Source organism: Trachypithecus francoisi, unplaced genomic scaffold (assembly GCF_009764315.1).
Source record: "Trachypithecus francoisi isolate TF-2019V2 unplaced genomic scaffold, Tfra_2.0 Lachesis_group2, whole genome shotgun sequence".
Classification (NCBI taxonomy): Eukaryota; Metazoa; Chordata; class Mammalia; order Primates; family Cercopithecidae; genus Trachypithecus; species Trachypithecus francoisi.
The window spans coordinates 78748891-78769493 of NW_022681465.1; the positions used below are offsets into that span (position 1 = coordinate 78748891).

General features: G+C 34.3%; 1 protein-coding gene across 1 annotated transcript in view; it reads left to right on the plus strand.

Annotated features, from left to right (window-relative positions):
- The window catches only part of HCN1 (hyperpolarization activated cyclic nucleotide gated potassium channel 1), a 437668-nt gene that overhangs the window by 197097 nt on the left and 219968 nt on the right, over window positions 1-20603 (plus strand). Inside the window, exon 3 of the mRNA XM_033179509.1 lies at window positions 18768-18929. Coding sequence (XP_033035400.1) covers window positions 18768-18929 — 162 coding nt within the window. The remainder of the gene's footprint in view (window positions 1-18767; window positions 18930-20603) is intronic.

Consider the following 20603-nt stretch of genomic DNA (forward strand, 5'->3'; position numbering starts at 1 on the left):
GTGTTTTCCTTACATATTTGAAATACATTTTTACACATTACTTATGTTATTTAACTTAAAATATCTTTGACTAAAATTTTATTGCTGTTTTTCAAATGATTATTTTCTGCTTCCTTTTCTAAATTATTATTTGAATAATTTATCTTCTTCCCTCGTTTATTTATTGCCTATGCTATCTGTGCAGACACATATTACCAGGTTTACTGACCTGCTCACCAATAAAACTATGAGCTATTTTTTTTCCTTGACCTTTATTCTCTCCTATTCTTTTGAAGAAAACCTGCCTTTGACTTTAAAAGTGCTCATATTGGCTTTTATCTATTATTTCTCAAAGCACATTTTTAGGTACTTTACTTTGTGATATTTCTTCTGTAGACAAACTTTAGATCACCATTCTGAATGATTATATTGTCTTTCTCAATATTCACTTACTGAACAATGTGTTAGTCTCTTAAACTTGAGCAATTTTGTTAAGATAATCGTAGTCTGCCCTCTATCTCTATTTTATTGTTGTTGTTATCGAATCCTAGACCTTCTTTTTTTTTTTTTTTTTTTTTTTTTTTTTTGAGACGGAGTCTTGCTCTGTCGCCCAGGCCGGAGTGCAGTGGCCGGATATCAGCTCACTGCAAGCTCCGCCTCCCGGGTTTACGCCATTCTCCTGCCTCAGCCTCCCGAGTAGCTGGGACTACAGGCGCCCGCCACCTCGCCCGGCTAGTTTTTTTGTATTTTTTAGTAGAGACGGGGTTTCACTGTGTTAGCCAGGATGGTCTCGATCTCCTGACCTCGTGATCCGCTCGTCTCGGCCTCCCAAAGTGCTGGGATTACAGGCTTGAGCCACCACGCCCGGCCGACCTTCTTGATAAAATGATAAAACATGGACGTTTTCTGTTTCTGGAACAAATGTTTTAGTCAGTTTGAGAAAAGAGAACGTGGAGAAATAGGAACACTTTTACAATGTTGGTGGGACTGTAAACTAGTTCAGCCATTGTGGAAGACAGTGTGGTGATTCCTCAAGGATCTAGAACTAGAAATACCATTTGACCCAGCCATCCCATTACTGGATATATACCCAAAGGATTATAAATCATGCTGCTATAAAGACATATGTACATGTATGTTTATTACGGTACTATTCACAATAGCAAAGACTTGGAACCGACCCAAATGTCCATCAGTGACAGACTGGATTAAGAAAATGTGGCACATATACACCATGGAATACTATGCAGCCATAAAAAAGGGTGAGTTTGTGTCCTTTGTAGCAACATGGATACAGCTGGAAACCATCATTCTCAGCAAACTATCGCAAGAACAGAAAACCAAACACCGCATGTTCTCACTCATAGGTGGGAATTGAACAATGAGATCACCTGGACACAGGAAGGGGAACATCACACACTGGGGCCTGTTGTGGGGTGGGGGGAGGGGGGAGGGGTAGCATTAGGAGATATACCTAATGTAAATGATGAGTTAATGGGTGCAGCACACCAACATGGCACATGTATACATATGTAACAAAACTGCACGTTGTGCCCATGTACCCTAGAACATAAAATATAATTAAAAAAAAAAAAAAAAGAAAATGTGGCGGCCGGGCGCCGTGGCTCAAGCCTGTAATCCCAGCACTTTGGGAGGCCGAGACGGGCGGATCACGAGGTCAGGAGATCGAGACCATCCTGGCTAACCCGCTGAAACCCCGTCTCTACTAAAAAATACAAAAAACTAGCCGGGCGAGGTGGCGGGCGCCTGTAGTCCCAGCTACTCGGGAGGCTGAGGCAGGAGAATGGCGTAAACCTGGTAGGGGGAGGTTGCAGTGAGCTGATATCCGGCCACTGCACTCCAGCCTGGGCGACGGAGCGAGACTCCGTCTCAAAAAAAAAAAAAAAAAAAAAGAAAAGAAAATGTGGCACATATGCAGCATGGAATACTATGCAGCCATAAAAAAGAATGAGTTCATGTCCTTTGTAGGGACACGGATGAAGCTGGGAACCATCCTTCTCAGCAAACTATCGGAAGAACAGAAAACCAAATACTACATGTTCTCATTCATAGGTGGGAATTGAACAATGTGATCACTTGGACACAGGAAAGGGAACATCATACACTGGGGCCTGTCATGAGGTGGGGGTAAGGGGGAGGGATAACATTAGGAGATATATCTAATGTCAATGATGAGTTAATGGGTGCAGCACACCAACATGGCACATGTATACATATATAACAAACCTGCACGTTGTGCACATGTACCCTAGGAAAAAAAAAAAAAAGAAATCATGGTATAATACAAGGTGTCGTCAGTGATACACTGCTGATTTATACTAGGTGGTAGGATTTTGAAATTATGTCCTGATGTAATTGTAACAATTCATCTAAGTATGCCTTGGGGGTAATATAAATATATCTTGGAATAATATGGAGCACAATTTGCTATATTTATTTTCTGGCAGATTTATTTAAATTATTATTTTTATTTCAATAATTATTTATTAATCCTTTACTTAGCCTTTTCCACATAGCCTGAAGGTAACTTTATGCAATATATTAATTAATTTTGTGCATGAAACAAAGTTCGTATTAAGTACTCATGTGTATTATTTTTCACTTGTGGCTTCATGTCAGTGCTCAGAAAGATTTGGATTTCGGAGCATTTCAGATTTTCATATTAGAGATCCTCAACCTGTATATAAAGGGCATATAGTCTATGAAGAGGGCAGACAAATAAACAGGCAGTTATGCCCCAGCATGATAAATGCTAAAATAAAACAAAGGGAGCTTTGGGAACATATAAGGAAGGATTTTCAATACAATCCCAGAGCATGCAGGGAAGGTTTTCAGGAGGAATTAAAGGCCATGCTGAGACCTAAGTTTTTAAAGACGCTAGATAAAATTATAGTAAGGTAAAAAAAGTCAAGAAATCCAACGGTAAATTGATATCTCCCTTAGTTTTCTTGGGCTACTTAAACAATATCGTAGGCTGGGTGGCTTAAATAACAGATAGTGATTTCTTACAATTCTGGAGGCTGTATCATGGACTGGGTGACTTAACACCATATCATAGACTGGGATGGCTTAAACAATATATACTGATTTCTTACAGTTCTGGAGGCTGGAAAGTCCAAGATATAAAATGTCAGCAGATGAAGAAGTAACTAAGGGGAAGATATCTCCCTTAGTTTTCTTGGGCTACTTAAATAATATCATAGGCTGGGTGGCTTAAACAACAGATAGTGATTTCTTACAATTCTGGAGGCTGTATCATGGACTGGGTGGCTTAACACCGTATCATAGACTGGGATGGCTTAAACAATACATCGTGATTTCTTACAGTTCTGGAGGCTGGAAAGTCCAAGATATAAGATGTCAGTAGATGAAGTATCTGGTGAGGGCTCTCTTACCAGTTTGCAGAGCCTTCCCTGCCTTCTTGCTGCATCCTCACATGACAGAGAAACAGAGTAAAAGAGAGAGAGTTTTAGGGTTCTAAAAACCTCAGAAGAGCTTTGTGGCATTGACCACATCTATAGAAACCTTGAGAATGCTTTTACCTCATTAATTGTAAAATTGTAAAATTATTGTCCTGTAGCTACTCTCACCTGTGATTTTAAAAAATGCTTTGTAAAATATTTTCATTTAAAATATAATGCTCAAAGTTCAATCATCTGTGTTATTCTGTATATGCAACTCAGAAATTGGCCTCTTGGATATATCTGTGTCTTTTAGGAAATGCTGATTCTTTTTGAGGAGACTTAGAAAAAGGGGTTGACAGAAATGTGAATATAGATATAGACATATTGAAATATTTTTCCATTGTTAGACTCAAAATAAAAGTGCATTTTTTCTCTCTAAATAAATGCTAAACATAATGTAAAATATTATCTTCTCTTAACTCTCATGCTACATAAATATACCAAAAGAAAAGGAAACTATAATGTGGAGGCCAGAATCAATGCTGAATTTAGCAGAAAACATGACAGTGATTTGTGAGTTTCAATGCTGGGTGAAAGCCCAGATAATAATGATAGTAACCTTTTAGATGCCTCCGTTTAGAACTTGTCAGAAATACTGAATTCTATTGAGTTTAAATCATGCCAATTCAATAGGAATACGTTCAGATCTTATTTTTTAGAGTGGACTTCGGCACAGTCAAAGTTTTCCATTACAGAGTTAGCCCGTTAGCTCAAATGGATAATGGATCTGGAACTCCTTAAAATACAGAGGGTTTTATGTTGTCAGATCCAATATCAATGGAGACTAATATTTCTGAATAATTCAAAATAGTCTCAAAAGCTCAAAATAGTCTGTATCATAATAAAAACAATACCTCCAATCCATCAATATTTTAAAAATTCTACTAGCATAGCATGCATTAAAGCATAGAAACCAAGTTCCTCTGGTAATAACAATTTTATGATTGTAGAACATGTGACAATAACCATAAATTAACATTACTTTCATATACTCATTATGTATAATCAAAATTTACTTAATCACTAGTTTATTTTATATACTCATAATTCAGTTCACTATTACATTACTGATAAACAATGAAGAGACAGATTTCAATTAGATTCTATGAGAACTGACAGCAAAAATAAATATATCACCAAAATCATTCAGATTTTCAAAAGACATACAGGTTATTTTAAACTAGGTGATACTTTGAGTTCAATCTTTGTGTGCTGTTTATTTTAAATAAAATATAATTGAATTAATGTTAATGGGTTATAGATTTTATTCATTCATTTTCCCTTTCTTTCAACATTCAAAATGTGTACTTTTTATTCTAATTCTAAATAACCATATGCTAAAAGCCCTTGAGATACCAAGAAATTAAGATGTGATCCTTCCCATCCACAAGTTTATATTTTACTGATGATAATGATTGTATAACCCATAGTAGGAGGAGTGAATTATACTTTTTTCAAGTGAAATGACCAAAATAAATAAATATGTAGGCTAAAAAACTGAGAAGTAGGTGAAGCTTGCCATAAAAGCAGTGACTACATCATGAAGGGTCTTATATGTTAAACTGAAGAGCTTGCTCTTTGTCTTAAATTTAATGAAATACTGTTGATTTTTAACCAGGATGGTGGCACCATCATACTTATGTTTTAGAAAGAAATCTCTAATTGCAGGGTAAGTGAAGGAAAATCTAGATAGATGAAAATAATTTAGGAGGTTTTGAAAAAACTCAAGTGAGAGATGATAAATGTCCAAAGTAGGGAATTTACAGTTTTAAAATTTTTACAGAGAGAGATTTATAGAACTCAGTCACCAATTAAATGTGGATGTCAAGGGAACTCAGTAAGTCTGGCAATATCCTCATGATAAGCTACTTGCAGGATCAATGTGTATTATACTATGTAGAGGATGAAATAGGGAAGTTGAGTGTAAGATAGATTAATATAATTTTGGACATCTTCAGATTGACTTGATTGTGGGTTTTAGAATTAAGAAATTTTTCTTCAGTAAAGGTCAAGGTTATGGAGTCCCCTGATTATAAGTAATAGTAGAAAGCTATGGATGTGGAAGAATTCCCTCAAATAGAATGTGTAGAGTGGACTAGAGAGATCCGAGAATGAGCAGTTTGAGGATACTGAATATGAATGACAAACAAAATGGAAGTAAATCAGAAAAGCAAGAAAGAAACTTCCATTTCAGAAACAGAAAGCAGTATCAAAGAGTATATTATAAACTAATGTGCTTAGACGCCAAGCAAATGTGGGTTACAAATTTTTAATTGGATTCAGCAACAGCAGTATATGAAAATTTTATCATGGATGTGTTCAGATGACAGATAGGAAACACCAGGTTACAAGATGTTTAAAAGTTGAATGCATGATAAAAAGTGAAGAAGATGTAAGTAACTTTTCAGTGTTTGAGAAGAAAATTAGACATTAGTAAACAGGATTGAGAGGAATACCTAGTCAACATAATTTTCTAATATCGGAAAGATTTAAACATGCTTAAATGCTGGTGAGGAAAAACAGACAAAGAGTCCTAAGAAGAAGACAGGAGGTAATTAACGAAGTAATGCCACTGATGATACAGGAAGAAAAAAAGAAAAAAAAAATTGGTGAGGCATCACAGAGAAAAAGAGACGCATCATGCACCAGTGTAAGAAGAAAGGGTAAGTGTAGATATTTGTAAATGGCAATATTTTCTCAATAAAATTGAAAGTTAAATATATTGTCATGATTGAGGCAAGTAGGCTTCGTATGACAGATTTTGGAAAATCTGGGAAAGTTTTTTAACTAGCTGTCCTGGAGAATATGTGCATGCTATCTCGAAATACACCAATATCACTAGACAGTACAGAAAACATAGTTGATGTTAAAACCATGAGGTAGTTGTGCAGTTGTAAGGTTCTCTCTAGAAATGTATAAAAGCTTATGTATAGAATTTAGAAAATGGACAGTCAGTTAATATTGGAACAAAATATTACCGTGAGAGTACAACAGAGGAGAAGAGAATTGAACATTTTGATAGTTTACTGGTTGAAATTATGGATGTTTGTGTCCAAATGAATATGGAAAACAGAGATGATGAGCACGGAAAAGAGAGCAGGAGAAAGCAGAACTCTGTAAAGGTTAGGCATTTTAAACAATTAAAAAACACTTCAGAGAGAGTAAGACAATGACAACTAAAAGCTAGACACACAAAAAAGATGTGGCCAGAGAATGAAATTTTTGTAATTAAGAGCTCAAATGAGGACAGACCACAATGATGACAAAGACTACATGGATATTGTGATGTGATGAAGGATGTAACAAAAGATGACAGATATTCTGGAATGAATGGGTATTAAAATTATGAAATATGTATATAAAATTTATTACAGATATGTGATAAGTATTCTTTTCAGATTAGAGGCCCTATTCTATGGTCACAAAGAGTATTTGGAAACAATATATAATCATACCAAATGTTTCTGAACTGCGATCTCCCCCCCTCCCTCTCTCCCTCCCTGCCCCTTCCTTCTTTCCTTCTTTCCTTCTTTCTTTCCTTCCTTCCTTCCTTCCTTCCTTCCTTCCTTCCTTCCTTCCTTCCTTCCTTCCTTCCCTTCTTCCCTCCCTCCCTCCTTCCCTCCCTCCTTCCCTTCCTCCCTTCCTCTTGTTTTTCCCCTTTTCCTCAGTTTTTTACTTTCTTCTAATTTGTAAACATGTGTTAAGAGCATGTTTTATGAATGAATTCTTGACCTCTAGGACTTACTATCTAGTAAGAACACAGACACATAAACATGTAATTATAGCAATGCATTAAACACTTTTACCGAGTTAAGGACAAGCCCCTATAAGTGCTTAATTTTCTCCCTGGAGAGGCCAAAAAAGCCTTTCCTGAGGAAGCAACATTTGAGTGTGAATAAGGTCATTGGTCAGAAAATGAATAGGATGGAAGGTGGTATACCAGGAGAGAATAGCATGTAAACAAATGCAGACTCTGATCAACCATCTTAAAGGGTACTATGACAAGTTTTGTTTGCCTTAAGCTTGTAATACCTAGCAAGGGTGAGAGATAAGAATAAAATGGTAGTACAGAGACCACATCACAAAGGGCCTTTAATGGCAGGCCAAAAATATGAGCTTCATAAAGATTTCTTGAATATCTAGTGAAAGTTCAAGCAGGAGATCACATGATCAGGTTTGAATTGTAAAATGATAATTCTGGATGCCAAGTGGACCATATTTTCAAGGAAAGCAAGACTGTGGGGTAAATTAAGTTTTTGAAAAAATAATGATAGACACAAATCAATTTATGAATTAAATTCAGTAACAGCAGTCCAACATAATTTTATGAATTGGAGAGGGACTTGTGAAAGTGATTTCAAATTTATCTTGGAATACAAATGTGTGAAGCTCAAATATGCAGTTAATGGATTTGAGTTATATAAATACGTTCAGTGTTATATAACTCCAAGTCAAATGACTGACGAAAATATACATTGTAAGATAAATGTTCATGGTTCAACAGGAGGGATAAGACAAAACATGTGGGCTTTCTGTTGCTCTTGAGTCCAGAACAATTAAAGAATCAAAGTGAGTAAAGGAATACATCTATAACACAAAAGTGGACAAGTTCAGAGAACTCGTTAAGACAGAACAATACATAAAACTTTTCAAGAATTGAAAGACAAAGGGAGGAAGAATGCAGACTTGACAGAAGGAGATAAAACCACACTCGGAGATATGCTACAACTGAGTCTGCAAAAGAAATGGGAGCTAATCTCTACAGTGAAATCTTTGAGACATTTGGAGTTGGAGTCAGAAGTTTTATAATGGAGAATGTAATTGGGCAATAGCTCAGAATATTGGAAGGAATTTTAATTTAAGGTCAACCCTATACCTCCATGAATCATCACCCATTTCTTGCCTCCCACCCATTGAACAAACATATAGATTTTGGGCCATTTTTATTTATCTTAATGTAAAGCTCTTTATCTTTTCACTAAATAAATTAAACCTATGTTTGGGGAAAGATATAGTTTCAATAAATGCTTGAAGGAATGGAGTCAAGTCTTTAAGTATCTGGGAGAAAATTATTTTCATTCTAGAATTCTGTATCCAGACAAGGTGTTATTAAATAGTTAAGACAGAAAGATATCATCAAACATGTGCCTACTCTTCTAACCAGCCTCCCACTTAAATAAAACTATAAACTGAGACAGAGTGAGGAAATTACATAATAATGTTAAAGAAAACAACAATTATGATAGCTCTCCAGTAGGTCTAGAGAAAAATGAGTGCTGATTAAAGTAAGTGAGAGATCTCTAGAAAAGTAAGGGTTCGTGTGGTTTAGTGAGGATGTGGAAGGTGATGTCATAAGCAATGGTGAACCTGGTGCCTAATATTACTTTCTGCACATAGCAAATAGTTAATAGATTATTTCAGTGATAAGAAAAATCAAACTTATACAAATAAGGCTTATTACTTTATAGATTAATTTATTCAATAAACTTTTGACAATTCAGATAGTTAAGTATTTTTGTCACTTAAGATGATCTATCAAGTATCTAGATGTACTATTATTACCTGAATTGAGGGAGCATTATGATGCCTTCCTTCTGAAAGGTATCCAACTAGTGAATCTAAAATCATGCCAATTTCCAATAGATCAAATCTTACTCAATTGTTTCTTGGGGTGCTAGAAAATTTGCCAATGCTTCCTTATTTTTTAAGGTTTAGTTTCTTTTTGGGGGGTTGTACTAATATGTTTTTATCTTTTATTAAGTTCAATCAAATAGAAGAATGCATGGTTTGTTCACAAATAATTGTAGTGCAATATTATTGGCTTAATACCAAAATCATGTACTTACTGATTTCTTTTGGAAGGTATATGCCAAGACAGCAAACTAATACCTCTGTTTCTTCCAGAGCATCTCTGACACAAACCCACTCAAATAAATTAATATTCTGCACTTGACTGGCTTACCTGGCCAGAATAACAAAATGTTGTGCCAATGCATGATGCAACTCTGATGACCAATGCTTAAAAAATTATGAGTAAGCATTGCTTTCATTTTAACAGTTTTTTCAGAAGCCTGTTTTTCTTTCGGTTATCTCCCCTATAGATTTTACCTATTAAATGGTGCAGTAAGCGAGTTGGCACATACCTTTTTAGACTTAAAAAGGAGGCAGGGATATTAAAGACGTTGTGCAATTTGTGCCAGTGTAAGGCTCACTCTCATTTCTTTTAGTGGAAGAACCAAAACGGAGTTGATAAAATATTGCTAATTTGTCTGTCAGTTTGCTTTTTCACCATCTTTCTCTACATTCACTCACATACACACACACACAAACACACACACACACACACACCCATTTATAATTAGTATTTTTAATTATTCTTTTTATTGTGTAAGAATCACATTTTTTAATTTAGAGTTGGCATTTTATTTTGAATTCTCAGGATAAATTTTAGAAAAAAACTTCAGAAAATAATAGTAATATTTAAGCAAATCAATATATTAGTGCTGACTTACATCTGGAAATTAAGTGTATATAGAAAACATCAAATAATCTTCACACAAACGTCATTAAAATGAGGTTCAAATATCCATCATAAGATATGTGGTTATCACCTCATTTAAATATGTCAGTGGTTGCATAATTTGCAAATTTCGTCTACATTTACAGACATTTGAAATTTGTAATAGAGGAATAGACAATGATCTTACATTGTTTAATTTTAGTTTTTTTTTTTTTTTTTAGAGTATTAATCCATTGAAATTTCTTCTTAGTGGGGTCATTTCCAATACTCATTCATAATTTGATTTTCCCATCACTTAAGCTGCTTTTTAAAGTAAATTAAGCATATGAGGTTATGCTTGCTCTTTCATTTTTCCTGGGCATGGTACAATAAATAAATGTTCTGACCTGTCACATGGTCATCATGAAAGTTGAAAAGATGTACTTCCTTTCCTAAGGAACTTAAGAATTATAAAGATTTGGGTAGATTCAGTTAAAAACAATAACCTATCATATTAAAATGGGTGATATTTTAAATATGACTATAATATTAAAATATAACTATACCAAAATGTCACCTATCAAAATATTTTTGGTTTTTTTGACCTGTTCCAAGTTGTCAGCTGTTATTGACTTGAAATTTGAAAAAAAAAATGATTAAAATTAATAAAAACAGTTCAGCTCAGTTAGATACTTATTAGTACTGACCCCTTTATACAAATTGATTGTTATTTGAATAACTACTATAGGAAGAAAAACATTTGTTGAGCATGATGCCACCAGGCATTGTGTTTGACAGCTTTCAAAGTTTATACTTTTACAGTTTACATTATACCCATTTCCTGTCATTGTTTCCTACTAAAAATGTTCAAAGGATTCATATTGTAAGTTTCCCATTTTTCATATTTCTCTTAGTAATACATTATCTCTGATTATTCTGAGACTGTTAAAGCTAAATAAAATAACAAGTTTCCATTAAAAACACATTTTTCATAGATGTTTTAAATAGATGAAATTAAAATTCTACGCAAAAAATATGTATGCATAGAAATGGCTGGTATGTCATATATCATATAACAGCAAAAAAAAAAAAAAAAAGAAACATATAGAAATTCTCAGTAATAGCCAAGGTAAAATAGAGTTGAAAAGGCAGTTAAGAAACATGACAGGTTTTTAAAAAATAACTAAAATGCCTAAAATTGCTTTCTTTTTATTTTATGCAAACATATATGTTTACTAAAGGAACATGTGGATTAAAATAACATATACAGCTATACTTTATTTTACAACTCATGATTGATAAAGAATACATTCTGTTCTATAACTATAACTACTTCTATGAGAAATATAGTTGTTATGAAAAGTACGGTTTTGTTTACTGCAGTCATGTAATGAGACATATATTTCTCTAATGTTTCAATGATATCATATCTGTGCCCATTCAAAAAGATTTCTCAGAAGAAAGATATTTCTCAGAAGAAAGATATTTCAGGCTGACTTTATTTTCCCAAATGACACCATTTGGGAAAATAAAGTCAGCCTGAAATATCTTCACATTTTCCTCATAGATGGGTTGGTCTGAGAATCAGAGGCCCAGAGTAGCTATGACACATCTGTCCTTCTGGAAATCAAATTTTGCTTTGTGCCTCCTGGTAATGTGTACATGTAGCCATGAAAAGAAATCTGTTTTACCCTGTAGGGCAGGCCAGCTCTCTCTGTGTCTCAAAGTTCTCATGATTTGTATTTGAGAAACTAAACAGAGAAGACTAAAAAGAGGAAAAAAAAAAAAAAAAAAAAGAATTAGGAAAATACCTAGAAAGTGAAGATTCTTTTTCAATTAAAATGTTTTTTTAGGAATTGAGAGATTTTATTGTTTTTAAATCTTTGGGGGTAAATCTAGCATAGATGAAGTTAATGATTCTGAAGAAAAAGTAGTCAAGTAAAATTAGGTCAATTTGATATTGCCACCATAGCCAAGCACATAAGCAGTAGGTTTATATTATAGATGCCTTAAGTGGTGCAATCTCGTCTCACTGCAAGCTCTGCCTCCCGGGTTCATGCCATTCTCCTGCCTCAGCCTCCTGAGTAGCTGGGACTACTAGAATTATTATTATTATTATTATTATTATTATTTTGTATTTTTAGTAGAGATGGGGTTTCACTGTGTTAGCCAGGATGGTCTCGATCTCCTGATCTCATGATCTGCCCACCTTGGCCTCCCAAAGTGCTGGGATTATAGGCTTAAGCCACCATGCCCGGCTTAAGTTTTCTTTTTAAATTTTATTTTTATATTAATCAATTTGTTCTACATTTTACAAAGTGTCTATCCACAACTGTTAGGGAATAGGTCTGGTTTTTACCACAGGTTAAGGAGGTCTGAATTGAGTGGGTTTCTGGAAAGACAGATCAGATTAATATCTAAAAGTTAGTAAGGACTCATTAGGAATAAATGATACATCTGTTAAGACTAGGAAAAAACAAATAAGAAAATTACAAATATATATTTGCTTGAAGGTATGGTGGTCAAAGTTGGGGGAATTCAACTATAAGAGTATCTCCTTTGGAAAAGATAAATCTTGAAGCTGAAACTGAACAAGATAGTCATGGGCTTTCAGGAAGTGGAAAGAGAATGGGATGATGTTAGGAATAGGGAAATGGATAGACCATTGCTGAGGGTCTCAACTAAGGTTGCTATCCTTTAAAAAAATTAAAGTAAGTACAAGCTACACAGTTTGCTCTTCAGTAATCTTCCCAAGCTTAAGTATAGAAGGTGGTTGTTGTGATTAATCAGAAGTTGACATTTTTTTTCAGAGAAAATGCAGTGGAAAAGGACAGAGCCCTTAATAAATGGAGATGTGTGGCACGTGGACATTGGGAGGTTGTTTGATGCCAGAAATAAGCAAAATTATGGGTAGTGTAGGCAAATAGAATGAATATTAAGAAAACAAATTTTTTATATAGCTTGACTAATGTGTGACGGTGTCAGAGGGCAGTGAGGAAATGAGGGCACTCACATCAGAACCTAAGACATTGGGGTTTGAAAGAAGTGAACAAACTTTGAGAAAGCTACCAGACAAGTTGTGTCTTTGGTGAGGGGAAGGTGGTGGGAAGAGTCTTAAGTCTCAGGAAAAGCAGAGCAATAGAGAAAGCATTTCATGAGGTGGTTGAGGGTATTTGATAGTTAATTGGTTATGTAGGAGGAGTTTTGGAAGGAATTGTGGAAAGAACAATCCAAATGAAAAGCACCCAAGAGCATGAGAATGGGACAATACTTGGAGGAGGCTGAAGAGTGGATTATTGCTTTTAGACTATGGACAGAAGCTGATAGTTTTGAGATGTCCAGATGGTTGACCTTTTAAATGTTAAGGTATTTCAGTCCGAATAAAATCCTAGTTAAAACGGGTACTGATAAGATTCATCCAATGACTGCAGTCATTGGTCAGTGTTAAAAGAGATTACTGTGAAGAGTGTTATTCTCTCATATGAAGTAAAATCTTCTACATTTTGCACCTAAAGCATGGAAAGATGACCTGAATGACTTTCAGGGCAAGAATTGCAGAGGTATAATAGGGCTTTTAAGGTATTTATTTTACCATTGATTAGGACTACTACATATTGAGCCCTGAATATATGTTAGCAGTAAAACTGAATCTGAGTAGCTATTTGTGTGTGTGTGTGTGTGTGTGTGTGTGTGTGTGTGTGTGTCAGGATGGTATGTTTATACTCCATCTAAAAAATATAAGTCGTGCAGGTGCCAATTTATAAAGAGAAACAGAAGAATCCAACCTTGTTTTACACCTTTTTAAAAACAATGTTCTGTGTCAAGAGAGCCATTTTTGGCCCATTTTCTTAATCTTACTTTGATACTTATGAAGGTATATTAAGAAGTCTTGAATCAATATTGAGATCACACAAACTAGCCCAGATCCCAGTCTGTAAAGTCAAAGACTAAAGACAGTTTAATACACAATATAAGAAGTCTTCAATTATTTTTGATAGTGTTTTGGTTAAGGAAAACAAAGTAGAACAAATAATTAAGCATAGATTAAGGTCACTAGTTTTATATACAAGCTATTAGATTGAAAGACTGATGAATCCAGTTCATCAAGAAAGAATATGGAAGCATTTTAAAAGAATTCAGCTAATTTATGGATATCTGTTGTATAGTGCAGTTTAGAATGACCTTTTGAAAACAGGATGAAATAAACATTGCTCCTGGGAAAATATTACAAAAAATTACCCTTATGATGAACAATTCTGCAAATATTAGGGTAGAATTTGGTATTCTTACTTAAAATATCCTAGAGTATTTTTCAGTTTTAGAAAGTTAATTAGTTATCTTGTCTGGAAGTATTGGACTCCAACTAGATAAAATTCTAAAACTATAATATAAAAAAAGTTCAATGAGAATTTGTAACCAGATCTTTCCTCTTATTAAGGTCACATGAACAGCACAATGTCCTGAGCTGGACAAATGTAAAGCACAATGTCTTCCAAATATATTGTTCATAGTCTAGATATGGTAGAAATAAGATTAAAGAGTTGTTTGAAAACTTTTTTTTTTTTTTTTTTTTTTTTTTTTTGCGTAAAAGTCTCGCTATGTCACCCAGGAAGGAGTGCAGTGGCACAATCTCGACTCACTGCAACCTCCGCCTCCCGGGTTCAAGCAATTCTCCTGCGTCAGCCTCCTGAGTAGCTGGGACTACAGGCGCCCACCACCACACCTGGCTAATTTTTGCATTTTTAGTAGAAACAAGGGTTCACCACATTGGCCAGGCTGGTCTTGAACTCCTGACCTTGTGATCTGCCTGCCTCGGCCTCCCAAAGTGCTAGGATTACAGGCGTGAGCCCCCGCACCTGGCCGAAAAACTTATTTTAATTACATTTTTTTCAGTTGACTCCTATAAATACCCCTTGAAAGTAACTTGAAAGTGTATTGCTAGTCAGTGAAAAGAGCCTTTCTTTCTGTTACCTCAGCTCTGAGCCCTCAAGTCAGGTTTCAAGTCAGATTACTTAGAAGATGGAAAATAATAATGAAGATTTTTTTTGTTTGTTTTAATCCCATTGTTTAAGATACAGAAGCAAAGTGTTACACTCTTAACACCATAAAAGGTTATTTATGTTATTAAACGCTTTCAACTCTCTCATTCATTCATTTAGTAACAGTTTACTGAGTGTCATTTATGGTGCCATTTTGCATACAGTCAAGTTTTCGTGCAGTAGCACCAAGACAATTGATTGATATGGAAATTTATTACTTAAGAATGTCCACCCTATAGATAAAGAAAAACTGATAATATTAATCAATAGTGTTAGCCATTTGATTAGTACGGTGAATGAAGTCACATTTAGATTTATCCTACAAACTGCCCTTATTAATAATAAGTTGTGGCTATGCATAAGTTAGATCAGATGCTTCCTTCTTTGGTTAACCTGATTATCTACAGATGTGTGAGCTCCATAAGGAAGTAGACTTCTCATTCCAGATCTTTCCGGAGTAAAGTTTTAAAGGAGCCATTAATCTCAGTATTCAGGTCATACGTAATGATTATGCCTGCCAGAGTATCTTAGTTATAAGGGTTCAAAAGACAATGAGATAGGGCTGAGATAATGCACACATTCACGTATTCATAACAAGTAATATTATATACTTTACATATGCTCTTTTATCAGTTAGATAATAAAGATGAAGATATATGGGTTTGATTAGCTGAAATTTGCCTCTGCTATTAACCAGTGTAAAAATACCCAACTTGTTTGTACCTTCTCCAAAGTTAAATTTTGGGATAGCTCCAAAAGTGATGTCAATTTTGAACACATAATATTAATGTCCATAAGGGAGACTGTTTATAAAATTAATTATGTGAGCTCTTATTGAGTACTCCAAAAATTACAGAGTTACTGTATGAAGCTAGTACTAGCTAACATTATGGAACTGGGAATGACTATTTGGTAGCAGATAGGCTTGAGTCTAGGCATTATCTTATAATAGTTCATGGAAATATATAGTAGCAAAACAAAAAATGTTTCTAATGTGTTATCACTGATGTGATAACCCCATTAATTTCCTCAATGAAAATAGTGGTCCTCGGCCGGGCGCGGTGGCTCAAGCCTGTAATCCCAGCACTTTGGGAGGCCGAGACGGGCGGATCACGAGGTCAGGAGATCCAGACCATCCTGGCTAACACGGTGAAACCCCGTCTCTACTAAAAATACAAAAAAACTAGCCGGGCGAGGTGGCGGGCGCCTGTATTCCCAGCTACTCGGGAGGCTGAGGCAGGAGAATGGCTTAAACCCGGGAGGCGGAGCTTGCAGTGAGCTGAGATCCGGCCACTGCACTCCAGCCCGGGCGAAAGAGCAAGACTCTGTCTCAAGGGAAAAAAAAAAAAAAAAAAAAATAGTGGTCCTGTTTCTCTGGAGAACATTTTAGAGCTATTAGGGTTTTCTTAAAGGAATTTGATAACTTAGCATATTATTTTATCTTAATTATCTCTTAAGAGCCCATGACGACGAGGCGGGCGCCTGTAGTCCCAGCTACTCGGGAGGCTGAGGCAGGAGAATGGCGTAAACCCGGGAGGCAGAGCTTGCAGTGAGCTGAGATCCGGCCACTGCACTCCAGCCTGGGTGGCAGAGCAAGACTCCGTCTCAAAAAAAAAAAAAAAAAAAAAAAAAAAAGAGCCCATGAAAAGAATCTAATTTCCCACAAGGAGGTAGAAAATGCGAAATCAAACAAAAACCCCAGTCAGCTCTACTAAGAATGGATGCTAGTTCTCTAGACCATTCCATACTCCACTCTAAAGCCTGATAATTGAATCATGGCCGCTGCCTGTATACTTATAATTTGTAGATTTTGTCATATTTTCAGATAGATATTAGTTGCTTTAAATAATTGGGCTGAAAGGTGATATGTTTCCTGGTTTTCCCGGAACTTTATATTCTGCAATTTAACACTATTTCCCAGCAAAACACAGTCTCTACCCATAAGACATCTTGAATCATTTTCTCAGGAAATATTAAGATATAAATATAAATTCTGTTACTAAACAACAACAAAAAGATCTAAGTCCATGATGACTTTTTCCAGCTTTATCAGTTAAGGTTTTTTTTATTATATTTTAGTATATAATTTTAATAAGAAATTATTGATGAAATTGTTAGTAGAGTTTCTATTTATGTATTCAGTGACCAAGAAATATCAGAGGGAATAATATCAAAAAGATGTTTCTGTGGGTTTTCCAAATTTAAAACCAAAATAAAAAGTAGCTTACAGAAAAATAAAATTCTTAATTCTATAAAAGAAGTTGTGTGTATAGCTGTCTGAATATCAAAATATGTGATCTGTTGCTGTTAAAATCTAGAACCGCCAAGTTTCTTTTAAAAAGTATTCAGAACAGTGTGTATATTCCCAGGAAAAATAATCTTTTTGCTCACTATAATTACTACCTCAAAAAGATTGTTTAAAGAAAGAATTAATGCTCGTAGAAAAATATCAAACTGAAAAACATTTAATTAAAGACAGATTTGGTTATTTTATAAAAGCAAAATCACAGATGCCCTGTCATTTTAACTCTGTGTAGTTCAGTATGTGTATTTTAAGAATTATAGATGTTTTCTTACAAAGATATCATTTCTAAGACCAAAAGTAGTTTTTTGTTTTCTTTACATTTTTTGGATAATTTTTCAATACAAGTTTACCTTGTTACTTCAAAAACACACCATTCTTTTGGTGATTCATACAAAAAGTGATTCTAAATATCTGAATTTACTGTGTTTATATGTACTTACTTATATGTAATTGTATTTATTAATGCAGTAATTCTTTAACAGTTATAACAATACTTAATTCTACAATGGAGGTCTGCTCCCAAGTGGGTTTTGCTATTCTAGACTAGGTAAAATATAAGTAGAAACTATTTTAGCAGTCAGTTAGAGAGTACAATAAACTGCTAAAGAAAGGACTCACATTCTGAATCTATTTCTTGTAAATTCTAGAAAAAATGAATAGTTACAGATGTAAAGATGCATATTTGTTTCCATTTATAAAATTTTGATGGATTATGTTGATTTGTCACGATGTTTGTGTTTTCTGAAATAATCTAACCTACCATATTGAATTTCATGAAAATACAATCAGTGTGACTGAAAAGTAAAGCGTGTACCATAAAAATACAAAAAGTTTATGGAAACAGTTACGATTTTTAAAAGTGTTACATGATTGTTTTTAAACCAAATCCAGGTAGCTTTTATCTTAAAGGCTTCTATTTATGTTCAGTATCTACAATTAAAAAAAATCTCCACTCACATAGCTATACTTCAGCCATAATTTATTATAAGTATTACTTCATATTTTGCAGCTGAACTCCTTTGGCATATGATTTTCAGCCCTTGCATATTTTCTTTGTCTTTCAACAAATCTATTAATATAACAAGGGATGAGAAGCAGAGTAGAAGTTACCCATCATTTGTAAATTTTGCTTCCTTGTTTTAAAGTAGCTTTGCTAAAATATGCAAAAGAACAATAAAGAAAAACTTCTGGCAACATTGATGTTCTTTAATACATACATTTATATATTCATGCTATCTCCATTGTTCATGAAACATAGTTGGCTTTAATATTCATAAAGTGGAGTGTCAACCTCATTGTAAAAATAAAGAAATGTAATCTGTTTCTATTTCTGCAAGTTATTCCCATATTTTTACTAAATCAATACTTATACTACACAACATCAATTCCTACTATCAGTAGTATGCTTGATTTTTCTAAAAAAATGATTATAAGAATTGATTTTATATTTTGGTCAACAGATATTCCACATGACGTATGATCTTGCCAGTGCAGTGGTGAGAATTTTTAATCTCATCGGCATGATGCTGCTCCTGTGCCACTGGGATGGTTGTCTTCAGTTCTTAGTACCACTACTGCAGGACTTCCCACCAGATTGCTGGGTGTCTTTAAATGAAATGGTTGTAAGTAATTTGTATCGTTTTACACTCTGACTTTTCAACGTTGTGCCAAAATCTTTTAAGTAATTATGTTACAATGATCTGATTTCTCCTCTATAAATATTTACAGACAACTTGATTTTGCTTCTATGAATATAAAATCAGATGTTATGTTTGTGGGGGGTGGTTACAACTAAATTTTACTTATTGACTATGTTCCTGAGTATGTATATGTTACAACATCTACTTTTATATATTTTATTCTGTGTATACTGAGGCATATCTTATTTCAAAGGTACAATCACAAAATATGACCATGGCACAGCATTCTTTCAAAAATGCCTGTGGCTCAGAATAACTCCTTATTTCGTCAACATTTTAAAGCATTCATTATGTTCAAGACATACACTTTTAGGGATTGTAAAACATGCAAAGGTAGGTACATCATCATACATATAGATTAAATATATATGAAGTGAAGTGAAGTTTCAGATACTTTTTGCTAGGGAAAATAAGGAAAACTTCGTGGAAAAGGTAGGCTTTAAACTTACCTCTGAAAGATATATAAATATTTAAAAATCTACAAAATATATATTTGATTTAAATAGCTAGGTATATTCCTATGTAATTTTATGAAGATATGTTTTGACCTATATAGCACAACACTCAACACTCACAAAAGAATTAAAAGAACTGTGAATATTTTAGTAGATATATCTATAAATCTCTATATATATTTATATACGCACACATATGTGTTCACAAATATTTCTTCTTTTTGTGTAAGTTCCCATATTTTCTTCCTGCATTACATTTTAATTACATTTTTACTTAATAAAACATTGTTTAACTGTGAATAGCCCTCTTTGATATGTGACATTTTATGGTACTTTAATTTTATGAGATTTTTACACTTTTCCCTTAGGTATAAATCAAATACTCTCTTTTCTCAAACTGTTCTACTATTGATTTCTCAGCGTATTTTTGTAGAAATGACATGGACACTGAAGATTACAATTTTTTCTCCTAATGATTGTAGCACAGGCTTTCTATTTGAAAAAAAAAAAAAAAAAAGGCGGTTTACATTGAAAGTTATGATGCATTGTTTTCTTTTCTTCCTTTTCTGTCTTCTTCCCTATTTTCCTTCCTTCCTTCCTCCTTCCTTCCTTCCTTCCTTCCTTCCTTCCTTCCTTCTTCCTTCCTTCCTTCTTTCCTTCTTTCCTTCCTTCCTGTTTCTTTCTACCTTTTCTATGCTTTCATTGATATTTGACCTGATATTTATTATATTTACTTAGATCTCACCTTCATTAATTTTGCTTGTATATCACTAAATCACAGAGAGCTTTCCTGACCACCTTATCTTATATATTACTCCACTGGTTTATAAGTTAATAATAAAGGTGTTTAGCAACACACACATAGACACACACACACACACACACACACACAGAGAGAGAGAGAGAGAGAGAGAGAGAGAGAGAGACACTCTTATTTGTTATTTCTATTTTTCTGTGTTCCCCGCACGAGAATGTAATGTCTGTTCTCGTCTGTCCTTTATTTCCAGTAGTGTCTTGGTTTATTTTGTGCTGCTACAATAGAATACTACGGATTGAGTAATTTATAAAAACAGAAATGTATTTCTCACTGCTCTGGAACCTGGAGAGTCCAAGATGAAGGTGCCAGCAGGTTCAATTTCTA